The 19,952-nt window shown below is 42.5% G+C and overlaps 2 protein-coding genes across 2 annotated transcripts; one reads left to right on the forward strand and one right to left on the reverse strand.

The window, feature by feature from the left end:
- Positions 1-1,565: 1,565 nt before the first annotated feature.
- LOC114135056 (uncharacterized) lies at positions 1,566-3,972 on the forward strand. Its single transcript, XM_028001969.1, has one exon. It carries the CDS (start codon positions 2,275-2,277, stop codon positions 2,881-2,883), a length of 609 nt encoding a protein of 202 aa, XP_027857770.1. The 5' UTR covers positions 1,566-2,274; the 3' UTR covers positions 2,884-3,972.
- Positions 3,973-12,102: 8,130 nt separating this feature from the next.
- On the reverse strand, positions 12,103-19,834 carry hgh1 (HGH1 cochaperone). The gene is made up of 10 exons (XM_028001968.1): positions 19,677-19,834; positions 18,508-18,633; positions 17,684-17,822; positions 16,344-16,481; positions 16,062-16,213; positions 15,861-15,961; positions 15,679-15,777; positions 13,929-14,020; positions 13,739-13,861; positions 12,103-13,588 (listed from the first exon to the last, which is right to left on the reverse strand). Exons 2-10 carry the CDS (start codon positions 18,615-18,617, stop codon positions 13,427-13,429), a joined length of 1,116 nt encoding a protein of 371 aa, XP_027857769.1. The 5' UTR covers positions 18,618-18,633; positions 19,677-19,834; the 3' UTR covers positions 12,103-13,426.
- Positions 19,835-19,952: the final 118 nt, after the last annotated feature.

The following is a 19,952-nucleotide window of genomic DNA, read 5'->3' on the forward strand; positions in this document are numbered from 1 at the left end:
CAATATTAGACCCGTGTTGTAGTATTGCAACATCAAACAACAAAAAGTTAAAATGTTAATTTTTCTTCTTCTTCTTCTTCTTCTTCTTATTATTATTATTATTATTATCATTATTATTTTTGATTGAACTCTATTGTTCGGATTAGATAACGCAAACCGAGCAACAAAGGCCACTACTCCTGAACTCAGCAAGATCTCAGTGACCCAGATTAATGGAACAAGAAGAAAGTAAAAAAATAATAAAATGGTCATTGCAATATCTAAAACGTGTGTACATGTGTCATTTTTGTGCAACACTTGCACAAAATGCAAAATACATCATGTTTTATGTTACATTTAACTTTACAACATTTCCATCAAACCTCCCAAAAAAACAAAATGAAAACGTCATATTTTATTCTCCGAAATAGAAAACCATTGCACGACTGAACTTCTTTTTGTCGCGTTTATTTACTCCTCCAGGGTTAAAGGTGAATTTCTAGAGCTCACTATAAACATGTCTCTGAGCGGGTATTCATGCTTTTACCCACCCTGCGCTTTCACGGATGTTTTTAAAGTGGAGTAATAAATTCCAACCGCGTGGTGGCGCTGCTGGAGCAGGGACGGGACAGAAGGCATCTGTTCTGAGGAAGACTTTTCTTTTGTCTTCAACATGCCCCCTGCTTGATTCATCGGTTGACCTGGTTTCTGATTCATCTTCTCAGCTTTATATTTTGATGATTACCATCATCAAACTTGTTGTTAATATTACACATCAAATATGCTGGTCAATATTCCAGTTATTATGGTTCAAAAGCAACTCTAAACAAGTGATTAGTCTTGATTTAAAGGACTCAGTGTTTCTGCTGATTTGCAGTTTTCTGGAAGTTTGTTCCAGATTTGTGGAGCATAGTAGCTGAATGCTGCTTCTCTCCGTTTGGTTCTGGTTCTGGATGCAGAGCAGATCCAGAAGACCTGAGAGGTCTGGAAGGTTGCTATGACAGCAGCAGATCTTTAAGCCGTTCGGTGATTTATAAACTAACAACAGTATTTTAAAGACTATTATCTCAGTGAAGGACTTTAGAACTGGTTGATATGCTCTCTCTTCCTGGTTTTAGTCGGAACTCCAGCAGCAGCGTTCTGGATCAGCTGCAGCTGCAGGATTGATTTTTTAATTTGGCCTGTTGCAGTAATCAATGCAACTGAAAATAAACTCATGGATGAGTTTCTGTAAATCTTGGTGGGACATTAAGCTTTTAGTCCTGGAAATGTTCTTCAAGTGATAAAATTACGACTTTGTAACTGTCTTTATGTATTTCTGAAGGTTCAAAACCAGATTTTAGGCCTGAACTCCAGTTTCTAGCTGTAATAACTGAAGCTGCATGTTGACTCTATATCATTCGTCTTTCGGTCCACAGATAATAACTTTAGTTTTGTTATTTCCAGTATTTTTATACAATGTCTCTGAATTTTAAAGTATTACGAATAAAAAGTTTATTAGTTGGTTTACAACGTCCCACTTTATTAATCAACATAATAGCTTAATGAAAAGTTTCAGTAGTTGCTTAATTTGCAGATTTAGTAGACGGTGCTCTAATGTGCTGCAGCAGCCACAGAGCTGCTGGGTTGTTGTTGTCAGACAGGATGGGGGGGTGGGGGGTGGGAGGGGGTTGCTGTGGATCAGATTACAGCAGCTATAACCGAACCGGACTGAACCATCATCAGGCTGCAGGGGGAGTTACGCTCTCTGATGGAGACAAACAGCTCCATCCGTCTGGGTCCAGAGGTCCAATTCTCAGCAGATCCACTGCACTGAGACCTTTGACCTTCTGTCATGTTCAGAGGGTTAAGCCTCGACCGGAGGAGCCTGAAGGCACCGCCCCCCTCCCTCTGCAGGAAGTGGACCGGTCCAGCTCTTTATGCTGGCTGTGAGGAGGAGGAAGAGACACATCCAGTCCTGTCAGAGCAGAGAGCATTACACTCCCTGACCGGACTCCAAGCAGTCCGACGTTCCCTGAACGCCTCATCAGTTCACTGCATTCACTCTGCGCCCGATCCAGCAGCTGATCCAGCCTTCAGACAGGAGAAGAAGAGACATCAGGGGGGGCAGAGAGTCAGACCAGCAGGCAAGCTGCTGCTGCAGGCGGAAGAAGAGCGGGCGATGCACCAGCCAAAGCCAGAGGTCAAGAAGAAAAGAGCCAGAGTGGTGAAAAGGTAGAGCGACAAAGAGGAGGGTCAGCCGTGATCTGAAACAGAAGCGATGTGAACAGGAGGCCGCGGCGAGAAACATAAGAAATGCTCTCAGAGATCATGTGTAGGAGGATCTTCCAGCAGCAGAGGCGGCAGGACGAGAAGCTGAGGGACGCCGACGTCCGCAGGAAGAGCGGCGAGACGCCCGGCTGGACGGCCGGCTGGACCAAGACCTGCAGCGGCCGCCTGCAGAGCCGGAGGCAGGGGGGGCCCAGGGCGCGCCTGCCCCGCAATAAGCCCCGCCCCCATCGCCCGCAGCGCCCCCGCAGGCTGCTGCGGTCCCTGCGTCCGGTCAACATCCAGGGTAAGGGGGCCCGGGGCATGCAGGCCCCCCAGAACACCAACCAGTTTCTGATGCAGGAGAAGTACCAGATGCAGCAGCTGCGCTCCGACTCGGTGGGTGGCGACAGCGGCTGCAGCTCCGACAGCGACCTGGAGCTCACCGACATGGACTCATACCTGGGCGTCCTGGAGAACGCCAGGGGCGGCCTGTTGGACGGCCCCGAGCCGCCGCCGTCGCCAGGACCACCGGGGCCGCGCGTCTTCCTGCAGGAAGACAGCGTCCAGTACGTCCCCTCGGAGGACGACTTGCAGCTGAGCCACAACTTCATGCAGAGGGACTTCGCTCAGTTCTGTGACTTCTTGGCAGCGTGAGGACGACCTTGTGACCGTAGGAGGCGCTGTTGCATTTTAACGCAATGCTTAATAAAGGGAGGGAGGGGGGCAAACACAAAAGAATAAAATACAAAAATAAAACAAACAACAAATAAACAATAATATCTGATCACTAATATTATGACTACCTTTGGAAATATTTACATAGACTTGTCACAAAAACCAATTTTGCTGGATGATAAATTGCCCTAGAAGTTATTGCGATAAACGATAATATTGTTACTATAAAACCATTTTCAAGTATTTTAATGCTAATGGCATAATAATGCAAGGACACATTCTCAAAGATTAAATTCTAATGAATATTTAACACCAGAACTGAGAGACATTTTAGATATCCAAAATAAACAAAACAACAGAAGCAGCATCTGAAATAATTTATGAAGTGTGTAAAAAATATTGTCCTTCACAAAAGAGACCAAAGACTTTTGTCACCCAGTGTTTGGTACAAAGAGAGAAAATGGAATCTTAATTTATTGTGTGATAAATTGATTTATTGCAACACAAAACAATTAAATACTTGAGAAGTAGAGTTTAGTATTTTACTATAAGTTACAGTTGGTCAGTTTCCGATAAGAGCTTTCATATTCAGTGACTGTATATAATCTTTGTGGTCAAATGTTACTTATGGTTCTTTTTTTGTTTTGTTTTTTATTTTTCCTTTTGCATTTGTTTCCACCCCCTGCAAAGGTTACGTTTGTGTTAAAATGCAACAGCTCCTCTTATGGTCACAGAATATGGTGCCGTCCAGTTTACTGTCCTCACTGAGTCAGAATCTGACCGGACTCTAACCGAACAGAACCAAGATGAAGCTGAGTTATTGTTTTCTACCATTTTTATTTGTCTTGTCCTGTCTTTGCTGTGGACATTTGGACATAAACGTCTCCGGTCTCTGAGGCGTCTCTGTCTCTTGCTGTTAAACACAAAAAGAAATGGTGGGCATGAGCCCCAACAGCCAATCAGCATCCAGCTGGCCAAATCAGGCTCAGATGATTGGCTGATGAGAACTCTGTGAAGCTTTTTACTGTATGCAGAATGGAAATAAATAAATGTTTGTTATTATGACTATCTTTGTGGATTTACATGAGTGCAAATGATGAATTATTACAACAATAAAATTGTAACATTCACATAAAATCAATTATAGAGCTTTAAAACTCCCAAATCTTCAAACTCAAGACATTTAAGGCACAAAAATTATTACAAATATTTCATCAACATAATAAAAATAACATTAAAAAATAAATACATAAAAATCCTGAACACTTGACGACCAAGCTATGAGGAATAAACAGATTTTGACCATCTACATCTGATATTTATATATTCATAATTCACATAATCGGATGTATGAAAAGCATTAAAACGTTTTTCTGGCTTCTCTGACTTAAAGGGCCTGTATTATGTCAAATTGACTTTTTTGAGCTTTGCATAATTCTAGTATGAAAATAATGTTATTTCCTCAAAAACATAACTGGACTGTTGCTTTGATTCTTTCATGCATGTTTGGGAAATCCTTTAATTTCCATGGCAACCATTCAGCTGTGCAAAACAGCCAGGTGGATCTCGCCCCGGCTTTCAGGTGTAGTTCCTGCTCTGAGCTGCAGTTTCCAAGCTTCTGCCTCACAAAGCAAAGAAAAAGAAAAAATGTTGCTAAAGGGCTAACAGAGGAGCAATCTGGTGAAGACTTCCTGAAGGTGGAGTTTCAGAAAGAGCAGGAGTTTTTAAAGAGACAGAAACCCAATTTCAACACGTTAAATCAGGAAGCAACATTTATTTTAAGTCATATTTGATATAATAGAGCATTTTGATAACAACTGATTTGATTGTGCTATAAAATGGCCCTATGTGCCTGGAAAATATATAATAAGGGGTTAAGCACAACCCACATATGGAGGCCTTAGTCCTCGACGTGGCTGTTGCAGGTTCGATTCCCGACCTGGCGACATTTGCCGCATGTCCTCCCACTACTCTCATTAACCATTTTCCTGTCAATTCACTGTCAAATAAAGGCCACTAGAGCCAATAAAACCTTTTAAAAAATAATAATGCTCCTTTAAAGTTATTTTTGGTGCTTTAAATGGGGTTAAACACTGAAGGTCATGTGATCATCTACAGATAAACATTTAGTTGTTGGCAGCAGTGGCTCTGCTAAACACAACGGCAGACCAGGTGCATGAAGAGAAATAATTAGAGAGCAGAAAGTTAAAAATAACAGCAAATGATGCTAATTGGAGAGTAGTAGGAGAAAGTGGCAGAGTGAGGAAAAGAAAATGGTCCGTTTGTCCCAGCAAGCAGAGGTCAAACCTCTTCAGCACGACCTCTGACTGTCGAGTGGATCACACACACACGCACACACCCCCCCACACACACACAGTGACCCAGGCTCTGTTTGTTCTGCTGCTTATCTAATCTCGTTCAGAGACTCAGGGTCTCTCCACTACAGTAGTGGTGTCCAAACCTTGTGCCACGTGGGCCAAAATCCTTCAGTCGTAAGCAATTGGAGCACCAAAAAAAGTATCTTAATATTAACTTTTTGTGCTTTTTGTTTTATTTATTAATAATAAACTAAAGTCAAATTGTACATCATACCAGATAGAAAACATAAAATGTTTTCTGCAATTCTGTTGTCAAAAAACAGGCCCATAAGTTTTGATTATTTTAGGACTTATTGCATTGCGTTTGAGTAAAGGTAGTTCAATGTTTGTGGTTCTGCTTTCTCCACATCTAAGACCAATGAAGAAAAGCTGTTAAGATGTTATTTATCTGTAAAAAAAAATACATTTTGGTCCACAAGATGAAAACGTGTCCATTTCCTATGCTTACATTTAGATCCAGGGCCACAGAAAATGAGATCTAGATCTCAATGGGGTTTACCTGGTTAAATAAAGGAACTGAAAAAATCTTTTAGAGTGCAGCAAAAGGCCCCTGGGCCACACTTTGGACACCCCTGCACTACAGCCCTGGTTGTTTCACGGCTTCTGCTTTGTGAGCCAAGCTGTTGCACTGTTTCATTTGTGTGTCAGCTGCCTCTGTAGACAGGAAGTGAAGTTGATATGATGAACAAATATCAGAAATGCTGTGTGTGTCTGGGGGGTGCTTGTGGGGGTGTGTGCGTGTGTGGGTGCACGTAGGGGTGTGTGTGTGTGGGACACACTTTCTCTGCTAACCACACTAGCAGAGATCTGCAGGCAGATAGAAAAAACATGCAAAGTTTACGCTTCAGTCCAAAGGTTTTTTCTGTCTGTGTCAAAGCAACTTGTTATCTTTTAACAAGTCAACAGTTCTCCAAAGGACTTTTTCCAGGTTTTCCTTTGAAAATGAGTCAACATGTAGCTGAAAGAAAACAGAAAAGATAGAAACAGCTTGGAAGGAAAATACGAATGAAACTCAGCCCAGCATTTTCAGCTCTGCACACATTAACTGAAAATCTGAGCTATTGAGGTAAAAGGACAGCGATCCAAAAACAAGTTGAGGCAGCATGGACGGTTAGGAGGATCACTGACACTCCCAACAGCAACACAGCTTCAGTCTCCTCTAGTCCTAAACTGTGTCAATAAACCAATCATAATGACCATGGATCTAATCTCCAACCCAGAGCCAGAACCCCAGAACCCCAGAACCTCAGAACCCAGTCTGAACCAGGGTTATAATAGTTTTGAGTTTTATTTGACAGATTTTCTGTCTCATAGCAAAACAGTCCTGACACAGTAACAGTTTCAACAAATATGTAATATATATATATATATATATATATATATTTATAAATGTTACATATTGCAGCTTTAAGGCAGACCTAAATATTCCAAACTGTAAACTTCAACATATAGTGGTAAAAATTACAACTAAATAAACATCCACCACACTTGACTGAGTTGGCATGAAGTGGGATGCACTAAGTTCACTAAAACTTAGAAGATTTTGTTGGTCCAGTGTAGCAGATATTAATATTTTTAATGTAAATCTGTGTTGACATGAATTTAGTCTTAACCCAACTGGATCAACAGTTTGTTGTCGATCGTTTGACCAGTTATTCCTACGTTCAGCCCAGTTTAAGGAGCTACCAGTTGAAACAAAACCATAAAAAATTGTGGCTCTGAAAACACCGAAGCACATGAAGCCAGATGGAAATTGTGATGAGAGAACCTCGACCAAGTGAACCGAAGGAGTTATGGTCACGTTTCAGAACATCTGAAGTGAATCACAGCCCAAATAGAGAACAAGGTGTTCCTTTATTCTTTAAGCAGAACCTTGAACCAATCAGATAGTGAGAGGTAGTTACTGTAGCTCTGCACTAAAACTAGAAACCCTGGGAGAAACCTCCATTACCTCAGTGTATGTGTGAATGGGAGGTGTGTGTGTTATGAATACATGAAGCTGAGGGGGAGAAGGAGGAGCGGACAGAGTTAGATGCCAAAGTTTGGAGTGGAAAAGTACAGCCGTTTGTTCCACTAGTATAAACTTCCCTTTGGTTGCACAGCTCATCCAATCAGAACGCAGAAAAACACAGCAGGACCAAAACAAATCACAGTAACTCTCCAGACCTGCTCCCATTTGTAATAAGATTTATTACCCAATATCACAGATTCCATACAACATGCGGCTTCCAGCTTGTTTCCTTATCCAACACATTTTATCATCTGAAGAATTTAACATTAAAGTTGCAGCATGTAACTGTTATGAAAAATATATTTTTTTACATATTTGTTGTGACAGATAATGTGTGAAAAATATAAACTTCTCTGCCTTCTCCCAGTTCTAACTAGAAACATCCAATCAGAACCAGGAGGCGGGTCTTAGCGCTGTTAATCATTCCCATGCACATGCTATAGCTTCTCCCTGCAGCAGAGTCTGTGGTGACTGCTAAGGCTAGTCGGCGTAGCCACAGATGAAGGTAGATAAATGGTTCTTCTGTAATGGTGGTTTGTTTCTCTGCCATTAGCACATTCAGTAACTAATTTTCTATTAGCTAACTTTCTGCTAATGTCCAATTAGCTGCTAAATGGTTTCTCCTTTTCCTGGAAAGAAGAAGTCTGGAGATGTGACCCCGGGTCACTGCATATGTGTGAAGACATCAGGGTCAGGAGGTTGGGAGGTCAGGAAGACGTTGCACTGAGGTGTTAGGTTGGGCAATAAAACAGGAATGTGTGAAAAACCTGTTCAGCTCATTTGTTTTGTTATCCTGACTGAACATTCCTACTCTAACTTTTCATTTTGGTTCTCCATGTTTTCTTCGTTTATAGTCATAAACGAAGTTATGACAGGAAGCTTTAGTTAGCCTAAAGCTTCCTGTCTGAAGAGGAATTATTTTTGAACATAATTTATCCGATACTTAGCAGAAAAGTTATTTTGGGTAATGATAAAGACTCTTACTATGGAGACAATATCAGATTTTGAATGTGTGTGGAACAATAATTCCACACACATTCCTCAAGTCTATAAGGTTCCTCGGTTCTTCTCTGGGCATTTGTTCTTCAGTTATTGATTGGATTTAAGTGTGGCAATTGGCTGGACCATCAAGCAGCTCTATTTTCTTTCTTTAAAACAAAGTTTTGTTGTTTGCAATCAGGTGATCTTATAACCCCATTTTATCTTCAGATTCTTCTTAAAGGGGCAGTATTATGTGTTTTACAGCCACTTAGGCTACCATTTTATAGCCTAAGTAAGTAACTATGCTAACTTCTATTGTTATAAAAATGCTATATATATTAAGTGTGACTTAAAAGAAATTTTACTTTGTAATTTCACACCTTGAAATTGGGCCTCTGTCTCTTTAAAAACTCCTGCCCTTTCTGATAATCCACTTTTAGGAAGCCCTCACAACATGGCTCCTCTATCGACCAAGTAACAACGTTTTTTGTTGATTTTTTTTACCAGCGTTGCACTGAGAAGTACTGTATATTGTATGAGTTCAGTAGGTGTTGCACCAGGTGTTTGCTAATTACTGCTGGCTAGTCTGAAGGAGCTGAGTGGGGGAGCAGCTGTGCCTTGAAGGTAGAGCTAGGACCACTAAGGCTGTTTGGACAACTGAATGGTTGCCATGGAGATTAAAGGATTTCTCACACATGCATGACATAATCAAAGCAACACGCATGTTTTTGATGAGGGAATAATATCATAATATGATGTTAAGCTAAAAAAAATGTCAATTTCACACAAGACTGCCCCTTTAAATAATGTCTCATAGTAACATTTCTCAATTCATTCTTCTATTATATAAAGTCTGAGAGTCAGAAGGCACAAACATGTTCCCAAATCATGACACTACCACCAGCAGCACCACAAACAATTGAGCCAAAGGAGGATGGGACCACGCTTTAACGTTGTTTCCACCAAGTTCAGTTGTGGCTGAAACCGTGGGATCAGTTTTTCCAGTCTGTTATTGTCCAGTTTTGGTGAGCTTGATGCTGTCACCTGACAGAATAAGGGCCATCATGGTGGTTTTCTGCTGCTGTAACAACACAAAGATTAGAACCAAACAACCCAGAATAATCCAAATGTAAAACCAACCAAAACACAAAGAGCCTGGTTTAAATCGCAGCTGTTAGCATGCGACATAAGACTGAACACATTTAGTTTCTAATCCGTGGATAAAAAGTTGGTAGTTTGATTCCACTGGCGTCAGTAGTATCACTAACTGTTCCTGTGGAGTTGTGGGCTCTGAATCAGACCTCCTGACACCCTCCGGTCTCTGTAAACAGGCCTTCAGAGAGGTAGGCACTCCCATGGAGCAGCGAGTGGAGGAGGGGCTCTGTTGTTATTCTGGTAGCATGAGCTCAAAGCTGCTCTTCAGCAGACTGCTGAATGGTTCACAGAACTAACAATCCTCTTCAGGCCATATCAGGCCCAGAGAGGGCCTTCAAGCACTTCCCAGGATACAACAACCTAAAACATGTCTTCACAGTTCTGTCTCATTTATTCAGGCACTTCCCAGGACACAATGGTTAGCCTAAAGCTGCCCAGGACACAACAGTTAGCCTAATGCTCACCAGGACACAACAGTTAGCCTAAAGCTGCCCAGGACACAACAGTTAGCCTAATGCTCACCAGGACACAACAGTTAGCCTAAAGCTGCCCAGGACACAACAGTTAGCCTAAGGCTTCCCAGGACACAACAGTTAGCCTAAGGCTTCCCAGGACACAACAGTTAGCCTAATGCTCACCAGGACACAACAGTTAGCCTAAAGCTGCCCAGGACACAACAGTTAGCCTAAAGCTCACCAGGACACAACAGTTAGCCTAAGGCTTCCCAGGACACAACAGTTAGCCTAAAGCTCACCAGGACACAACAGTTAGCCTAAAGCTCCCCAGGACACAACAGTTAGCCTAAGGCTTCCCAGGACACAACAGTTAGCCTAAAGCTCACCAGGACACAACAGTTAGCCTAAAGCTCCCCAGGACACAACAGTTAGCCTAAGGCTTCCCAGGACACAACAGTTAGCCTAAAGCTCACCAGGACACAACAGTTAGCCTACGGCTCACCAGGACACAACAGTTAGCCTAAGGCTCACCAGGACACAACAGTTAGCCTAAAGCTCACCAGGACACAACAGTTAGCCTAAAGCTCCCCAGGATACAACAGTTAGCCTAAAGCTCCCCAGGATACAACAGTTAGCCTAAAGCTCCCCAGGACACAACAGTTAGCCTAAAGCTCACCAGGACACAACAGTTAGCCTAAAGCTCACCAGGACACAACAGTTAGCCTAAAGCTGCCCAGGACACAACAGTTAGCCTAAAGCTGCCCAGGACACAACAGTTAGCCTAAAGCTTCCCAGGACACAACAGTTAACCTAAAGCTTCCCAGGACACAACGGTTAGCCTAATGCTCACCAGGACACAACGGTTAGCCTAATGTTCACCAGGACACAACGGTTAGCCTAATGCTCACCAGGACACAACGGTTAGCCTAATGCTCACCAGGACACAACAGTTAGCCTAATGCTCACCAGGACACAACAGTTAGCCTAATGCTCACCAGGACACAACGGTTAGCCTAATGCTCACCAGGACACAACGGTTAGCCTAATGCTCACCAGGACACAACGGTTAGCCTAATGCTCACCAGGACACAACGGTTAGCCTAAAGCTCACCAGGACACAACGGTTAGCCTAAAGCTCACCAGGACACAACAGTTAGCTTACAACTTCCCAGAACTCTACAGCTAGCCATAAAATACAACTTCACTGCTCTGTTTCTTGATTCAGGTGTTACAAACTTTATTTCTGTATGTAAAGCAGAAGTCAAACCAGCACAAACAGGCTGGAAACGGATTGAATCACTGACTCAGATTCATGTCAGTATGACAGGAAGAGACACTGTCCATCTCTGAGTCACATCAGTAACAGTAAGAACCCTATGAGCTGATTGGTTGGCTGTTGTTATTTTATCTATTTGCTAAATAAATCCTGGCATGTGAATGTGGCTTCTTTAGCTGCTGAAGGAAACAGCTCCTCCTGCTGGCTGAAGACTGATAAAAATGTTAGTCTTCAGCAAACTGGGCTCAAACTACATGTATGTCCAGAGGATGAAATTATTGTTGTATAAAGAAGTAGAAAAGCAGTTTAATGCTTTTATTTCCAGTGGAGTTCATAAATAAATGTATTATCTTGATAAACTCTGAACAGTAGTGTTTTTACTCTTCTTGACATCCTGAAGTTATTCTTTGTGTTCAAATCCAAGCCTGTGAGTTTGATCTTTGACCTTGCTGTTGTTGCTCAGCGCAGTGGCTAGCCAGGAAGTAAGGACCAATCAGAGGACATGTTGCTTTACTACCTTCAACTTTGAAGGGTTTCTAGTCTCAAAATGTTGTACAGGAAATCCCCAAACCCAGAAGCAGATGTCCAGAACCAGAGGTCCAGAAGCAGAGGTCCAGAACTAGGCCATCTTTCTACTGCAGCAGGTCCTGATGCCCCGGAAGGCCAGCCACGGTAGGGAAGACACGTCTGACGTCTGGCACGTACAGCACACAGGAGAAAGGAGGGCTCTGATTGGATGGCTCGCATAGCCCCGCCCACTGAGGCCCCGCCCACTCCCAACTGAAATTTCGCTGTTGAGGGTTGGAGACAATAAATGTGGGGAAATAACCTTCATTTCAGAAACTAATTTGATTATTTTGACCCTAAACTATTTAAAGGTGCTACTGCCACTTCCTTCAAGAATGTCTTCAAGACTCACCTCAGAAGAAAAAAACGACAAACTGCTCCATCTGATTTATTACTGTCAGTCTAAACTCACTTCTTCACTTTAGCTTATTTACCGTCCAAGAGCCTCAACTTTCTCTAAAAAATGCTGGTAAAACGAGACAAACTGGCTTCTACTACAGTTCATTGACCTGGAAGAACTGCGATAGTGAACTCTTATCATTTGAACGTTAAAATGCTTTGCTTAATTAAAAAAGTTTAAATATGAAAATTGACAAAAATCTGCTTTAAAAAGAAAAGAAAATGGGGGGAACGCTGCTGTTGTTTCAGAACCTCTGAGTAGAAGTGGAGGACTTAGAAAAAGATTCGGATCCGAACTGTGATCCGGTTCAATTTAAATCCTTTGCGTCAGTTTCCAAGTAAAAACATTTTTCTGTTTGTTTTCAACTTAGAGATGAATTTCCGCAGAGATGGGAGATGAGATGGAGAGAAATGCGTGGCGCCCTCTTCTGGTCGGTCTGGGTGTTGAAAACGCGGCTGACAGCAGAACCAAACGGGCCAGTTTAAAGGAATGGAAACGAATCAAAAGCTACAAACTGTCTGAACAATTAGATCAAATATATCATTAATATAACGTATAGATTTTTAAAATGTTTCTCATAATTTTTATGATGTTTTTATGTTTATATGTTTTTATCTTGTAACCAGGTTGCTATGTATTGCAAATTTTCTGCTCAGGTCCCTCTTGAAAATGAGATCTAGATCTCAACGGGGTTTACCTGATCAAATAAAGGAATAAAGGAATGATATATTCAGATCCCCAAAGTTTATAACTTCATTCTAAACTAGTGGGAAAAAATATCTTTATCTTCCTGATTTATTTTATCTTCATCTTATTTGAATTTATAGCTTCTTTAAAATAAAATTGAATAAACAGAAACCAAACAAAACCTTTTCAAATCAAATTTCTGTTCTCCTTCATAATGATGCTGCACTGTTAGATGAGCTGCTGTATGTAATGCCAATAAAATACAATAAAGTTTCTTGTAATGCGAGAAAATAGAAAAAAATTGTAGGAGTATGAACTTTTGGCAAAATAATGCAGTAAAATAAAATAACATCTAACCTTGGATCTGCTTTTTCTTCTATGGAAAGACTAAACTGATAAATGCGCTGCTGGGTTTACTGGGCGCTGCTGGGTTTACTGGGCTATATTTGGGATATATTTGTATGAATGTCAAAGGTCAGTTTGTCCCTCCGTCTCTACATGGACACAGAGACGTCAGTAGCTGGACTGGAACCAGGATCAGCAGCCAGAGTTCAGTGAAGAGCTGCTGATGATGGAAACAGGAGAAGATGAAGACCGGATCAGTCCTTTGTTTCACTTCTCCTGCTTCTCTTCCTCTCTCCTCCTTCTCTCCTCCTCCTGCAGCTCCTGCTGCTCCTTGGCATCCTCCTCCCTCAGCTTGTCCTCCACATCCTGCGGGATGTCCACCTCCATCAGGTTCTCCATGCCGTGCTGCGGCTCGTCTCCGATCAGCACCTGGAAGGACAGAGACGCAAGACTGGACCAGCGGCTCCTACAGACTAGCGGCTGCTCAGATCAGCGGCTCCTACAGACTAGCGGCTGCTCAGATCAGCGGCTCCTACAGACTAGCGGCTGCTCAGACCCCAGCAGGTCAGAGTTTCTCACCTGGACCAGTTTCTCGCAGGTGGCGCCGACATGAACGTCCTTCTCCCAGCGGTGGAGCTCCCTCACAATGGGATAAACGTTTTTCTGTCGCAGCGTCAGGCGGCCGGCTTTAGTCGCCGTCAGCTGGGGGTGGAGCCGACCGTCAGGAAGTCTGAATGAAACCAGAGCTGTGTGTGTGTGTGTGTGGTACCAGTAGCAGGGTTTCCAGCAGCATCTTCCTGATGTCGGGGTCCGCTTCTCGCTGCTTGTCCTCCGGCAGATACTGCAGGTCCACAGGCAGACCTGAGCAACAGAACGAAGGATTATAATCTGTCCAGATTATTCTAATGATGCGTTTGCTGAGCGTTTAATGGCGCTGAGTCATCTTGATTTTTCACCAGTTTTGGCCAAATATGTTTAGTTTTGGCCTCTAATCTCTGACCTTTGACTTAATCAGGGTGAAAAGGTTCCTGAATCAGGTCTGAGTTGAAGTTCTGCAGATGACCGAGCGTAGAACCCTGGACTGGACTGGACAAGCTAAACACTCAGACAGACATTAACTCACCAGTTTAATAACGGGAAGAGAAAAACACTGAAACAGAATACTAGTGTATGCATCAGTAAATTAAAACATCAACGAAAACAGCAACAGATGTTAAACAGAAACGTTACGTCTCTGTTGTGGCAAACACAACCCAAAGATTATTGCTAGAGAAGTTGGCTGTTAATGGAATGTTGAGTGGAAGGAAAAAGTGTGAAAGCAACAGGAAAAAGCAGTGTTATGTAGTGTTGACTGTAAAGTTGATCCAGGAGTAGGCCTGTTGCAATAAGCATTAAGCTGAAACTAATAAATTGGACGATTTATTATTCTTCTCTTATCTGTCTTTTTACCAAAACCAGGATGACTAAAGTGTTCAGTCTGGTGATTTGGTCTCAACTAAAACAATTCTGTTTTCAGAGACGTGACGGCCCCTGCTGTGCGGTCCTGTGTGTTCGCTATGTGGCCGGTAAATTGTTGCCGGTCAATTAAGGTTCTGGATTGTGGGAGGCGCTTCTGATGTCGTGGCCACCTGGGTTGCATAAAGGAGCCGTTCCACTCATGTGAGGCTGGCCGACACCAGAACCAGGCGCAGACGACCCGGAGATCCAGGCCAAGCCGAGATCCGGACTCGGAGGCGGCGCCGGCAGATTGCTTGACACGTTGTGGGAGCTGAGACCTGTGGGGTCAACCGGGTCCATGACTGGGGAAGGACCAGGCTGAGGGAGCGCTGGGTTGCCAGGTCCTAACCTTAACCCTCCCTTAGACATCCGGTTGTTTTTAATAAATGCCTCTGAAGGGCTAAAAATGTTTCTGGTTGCCGTGTCCTCCATATGTTTTCCATCTGAGCCGGGCCGTAACAAGAGACTTGATAGGTCATTTTATTAGCTGTTTCTGCTGTTTTGTTTATTTATTTTGGATATTTAAAATGTCTTCCAGTGTTAAATGTTCAGCAGAATTTAAATCTTATTAATCTGTGAGAAAGTATTCATGCATTATTATGTCATTACTGTTATACTGCTTGAAAATGGCCTCAAAACAACATTATCGTTTACAGCAATAATTACTGGGAGAATTCTGATGTGGTTTTAAAGGTTAAAGGCTAAAATGTGGATTAGCCTTTAGCTTCACATAAAAATCAAGATTCTTATTTGCTACAAATGTCCAAAAAAATCAGAATCAAATCAGGAGTTTGTAAATAACTCCCTCTTTTAATCGACAGAAACACAGCTTTGGTTTGACGTTTTCTTCCAAGTAACTTAGAAATTAAATAATTTTCTAATTTCCTAGGAAATGACTGTTGGATTCTCATCAGCTGAAATGTTTCACTATTCAAGTATTTCACGTTTTAAACCCAACAACTGAAATAAATCATCTTTTTGATCATATCCTAATTATTTTAAGGTATTTTTTTTGGACCTGCCTTCGTTCTCCTCCTCGGTGAGCTCCTCCGGGCCGGCCAGAGGCAGAAGCAGGAACGGCAGCACGTCCACGGCGTTGCTCAGCAGCCACGCGTGATGAGCTGCGGATCACAGCAGAAGGATGTCAAAGCTGGTTCTGGTTCCTCTTTCAGACTTAACCCGGATGGCGTTGGTAGTTTCTCACCGTGGTCGAAGCAGCAGTTCCTCAGCGTGCCGATGACGCCGCCCCTCCTCACCACCGACGCCTCGTACTGAGTGAACGGCAGCAAACGCTGGATCACACACCTGGAGCAGAAAAGATCTGAGAGTTTTAGTATCTAAAAAATAAATATCCAGATGAGAGGCCAAATGTTCTCAAAACTCGACTTCTAGCTCTGAACCTCACCTGTCCCGGTCCATCAAGAGGCTCCTGGCCTCGGGAAGCTGGGTCAGGTTGGACAGCAGGAGGCCCAGGTAGTGCAGCCTGGCCTTTCTGTTGAAGCTTTCATTGCAGAAGATTTCCACCAGCTGGGCCAGACCGAGCTCCTCCTGCAGGACCTGAGAGAGCAACCAGCAGAGGCTTTAACCCGACAGGTGAGGAGGAACTTCATCCACCCGACAGGTGAGAGGAGCCCGATGTCTGCGCTGAACCCTGACAATCAACCAGCGGGGAACTGGCCGGGCGTACCTGGAAGACGGTCCTGCAGGTCTTATCATGGCGGCTCAGGTTGGACAGGACGGTGCTGATCTGATCAGAGAACAGAAACTCTGGATCCTGGAGGTTCTTCAACAGAACCGGAAGAACCTGAACCTCACAGACCAGAACCTGAGGAAAACACAGAGACCAGCAGGCCTTCAGAGGTCAGAGGTCAGAGCTGGTTCAAGTCTCCTGCCATTAAATATCCTGAATATTATTTCATCTTCAGGGTTCAGACTACTTCTAATTTAATGCAGCAAATTAACACCAAGTGTGTTTATTGGGATCCAACTCTGTCCATAAATTAATCTGAAATATTATTATTATTAGTTATTATTACATTATTATTATTTTTTTTATTTTTTTTGTCAAGATGGCGCCGGCGCAGCTGGCTGCCTGCAGACGCAGCTCCCGTCGTGTGTGTTTGTCTGTGTATATTTGCTGTAACCGATTAAGGATCCATGCTTGAAGAACCCATGGATCATCAGTTGGGCTTTCCACAATGGCTGGATGTGGTTCTGTCGATGTTCTCCGCATTCTTCTGCTACTTTTTATACTCTTTGTTACGGAGAACCTCGCCGAGCGGAGTAGCGGCATTGTTTGCTCGCGTGAACGGCTGATTGCGCTGTGTGGGCCTCTGCTGCTGCCCGGAGACGGGCCTGTGGTCCCGGAGGAGTTACGGAGGAGACGACGGGGCTGCGGGTCTGGAGTTAAACGGAGGTAGAAGAGGAGACGGCACAAACCAGCGGTACCGGCGATTATTGTGGGGAACGTGAGGTCTTTGGGGAATAGGACAGACGATCTCACGGCGCTGGTTAGGACCCAGAAGGAGTACTGGGAGTGCAGTATCTTCTGCTTCACGGAAACCTGGCTGCACTCGCTTATTCTGGACTACAGCGTGGAGGTTCCTGGACTTTCCTTGGTGCGGGGGGACAGGGACTTTTCCAAGAGTCGGAAGAAGAGGGGCGGCGGGATTGCACTTTATATGAGTGAGGTGGTGTAATCCCGGTCATGTTAACGTGAAGGAACAGATTTGTAGCCCGGACATTGAACTTCTGGCTGTGGGAATGCGGCCGTGTTATTTACCGAGGGAGTTTACGTCCGCCATTTTGATCGCTGTTTACATTCCCCCATCAGCTGATGCAGGGGTGGCCTGTGACGTCATCAGCTCAGCCACAGCCAAACTCCAGACTCAACACCCGGACGTTGTTATTGTGTCTTGTCTCTATGCTGTAACTGCAAAATAATTTCCCTGCTGGGATGAATAAAGTACTTCTATTCTATTCTATTAGCTAACTACGGCTTCGTTTTGTCCTTCTCCTGCTGCTCACCTGGTGCAGAGTCTCATCAGCTGACAGATTGATCAGGATGTGGTAGCAGTCCTTCACTATGGCAACAGAGGAGTCGGAGGTCAGCGCAAACAGAGCAGCTAACAGGTCGGGTTTGGAGCGCAGGAACCGGCAGCCATCTCTGAAAGTAACAAACAGCGCTGGCGTTGATGCTCCTGAATCAATCAATTGTGACCCCTGACCTCTCCAGAGGTCAGTGCCCCACAAAGGTTATGATAGTTCACTAAAACTAACTAAATAGAAAACCTTTTTGTTAACTAAAGTAAAAAAAAACAGGAATTTATGCAAAAAAACTATAATTAACTAGGAATTTATCGTGTGTTTATAAAACTAACAAAAATATGCTCAATTTATAGATATAATATCCTTTTATTTTTGTGTTAATTAATCTATTTATTAGCATTTTGAACTCATGGCGACAGCAAAAATTTGGGATGAAACACCAAAGGCAATTGGTTGTTCAACAATGACTGAATACATTTTTTGAAAACTGTATTTTCTGTTGAGTATTCATCATCCAATCCATGTAGACATAATCACAATCCTTTGACCTTTTTGAATTCTGCACCTAAAAATTTACCAAAGCACAAAAAACTAAACGAATCACTATAACTAATAAAAACTAAACTCAAAGTAAACAATATTTAACTAATAAAAAGTAGCAAACACGTTCTAAAAACTAACCTGAACTAACCAAATTAGACAAACAAAAAAATCACAACGAAATAAAACTAAACAATAATGAAAAGCCCAAAACCATTATAACCCGTCGACTGACCCCGCCGCTCAGAGGTCACCTGCCCCACCTGCTTCCAGACAGCCCCAGGATGTACTCGGTGGCCTTCCCCTTCACGTCCGGCCGGGTGCTGGGCGTCAGGAAGGCCAGCAGCTCTGCAGCCTCAGCATCACTCAGCATCTTCTCAGCAAACCGTCTGATGGACAGAGACCAAACCACAGTCAACCCCACATAACTTCAAAAAATATAAAGATCAAACTACTTTTAGTACTTAGTAAATTACTATTAACTACTGCAACTTCACTGAATCAAGAATAAACACGTTTTAACCAAAAATGCACCAGAAACACAGATTCACAGTTTATGTTGGAGTGAGACCTCTTGTTTCCACACCAGCTTTGTTGTTGAAATTAACATCCAAACCTCTAAATCGGTCTGTTTTGTGATTTAGAGACTGATTTAAATCTATTTTATTATTATATTTATTAGCATTTTTTATTTTCGGGTTTGTCTTTAAAAATACTAGATATCTAATTTTAAATTATTAAGTCAGATTTTTTCCCTTCTATATAACTTAAAGATGCAGAACAATACAACAACTCACAAAGAAACAGAGAAATAAGACAATCTATAAAAATACAAAACAATACAGTGTAAAAATACAGAAACCATTACAAGAAAACTTTCAAATTCAATGGAAATTATTGTTATATTGGTAAAATGATTGGGGTTTTAACAAGTCTTAAAATTATTTTGTTTCACTTGCATTAAAAATGGAGGAAACTTTCTAAAAAAATAGCACTTTTAATGAAAATAAAGCCAGGATTAAAATAGTTTATTACTGTAGCTTGATTTATCTGCTGCTAAAAGACCAATTCCTATTAAATCAAAACTTAAACATGGAAAATATATCTTATGATACAGTTTTGAAAATCCTTTCGAATAAAAAAGATGTTTACTTGATTTTCATGAGTGAAGCTCAGCACTCCTACTCTATCGGACCGCTGTGGGTAAATATAAAAGAAATAAATAAAGTATATTGGTATTTGATTCGTGTTTAATTTACACACAGCTCTATAATAGAATAATTACTCAGAATCTGCTATAATAACCGCTTCATCAGGTGATGTTTGGTCTGAGGAAACAGCTGATTGTCACATAGTTGATCATATTTGATCACGTTTTTGTGGATAAAGATTGAGACATGCAGATAAAATTAAATGTTTCAATAAAATTCACCTTAAACTCGCAGCAGGATTCCTCCTGTTCTCCTGCCTCAGCGTTTCTTTACAGAAACTCTTCCAGAATTAAATATCATGTGGAAGAAACCGCATGTGGACGAGGCAGCGCGAAACAACGCGTCACTTCCGGGTTCTTCTTCTTCTGGCGTTACATGGCAAATGGCAGACTAACTATGAGCTGTATGCCGCCACCATCTGGACTGGAGGATGAACAAGAAATTGGCAGAAAAACGGGAAAACAATAATAAACTCACTAGATTATTTCGGATTTTAA

This window comes from Xiphophorus couchianus, chromosome 20 (assembly GCF_001444195.1).
Source record: "Xiphophorus couchianus chromosome 20, X_couchianus-1.0, whole genome shotgun sequence".
Taxonomy (NCBI): Eukaryota; Metazoa; Chordata; class Actinopteri; order Cyprinodontiformes; family Poeciliidae; genus Xiphophorus; species Xiphophorus couchianus.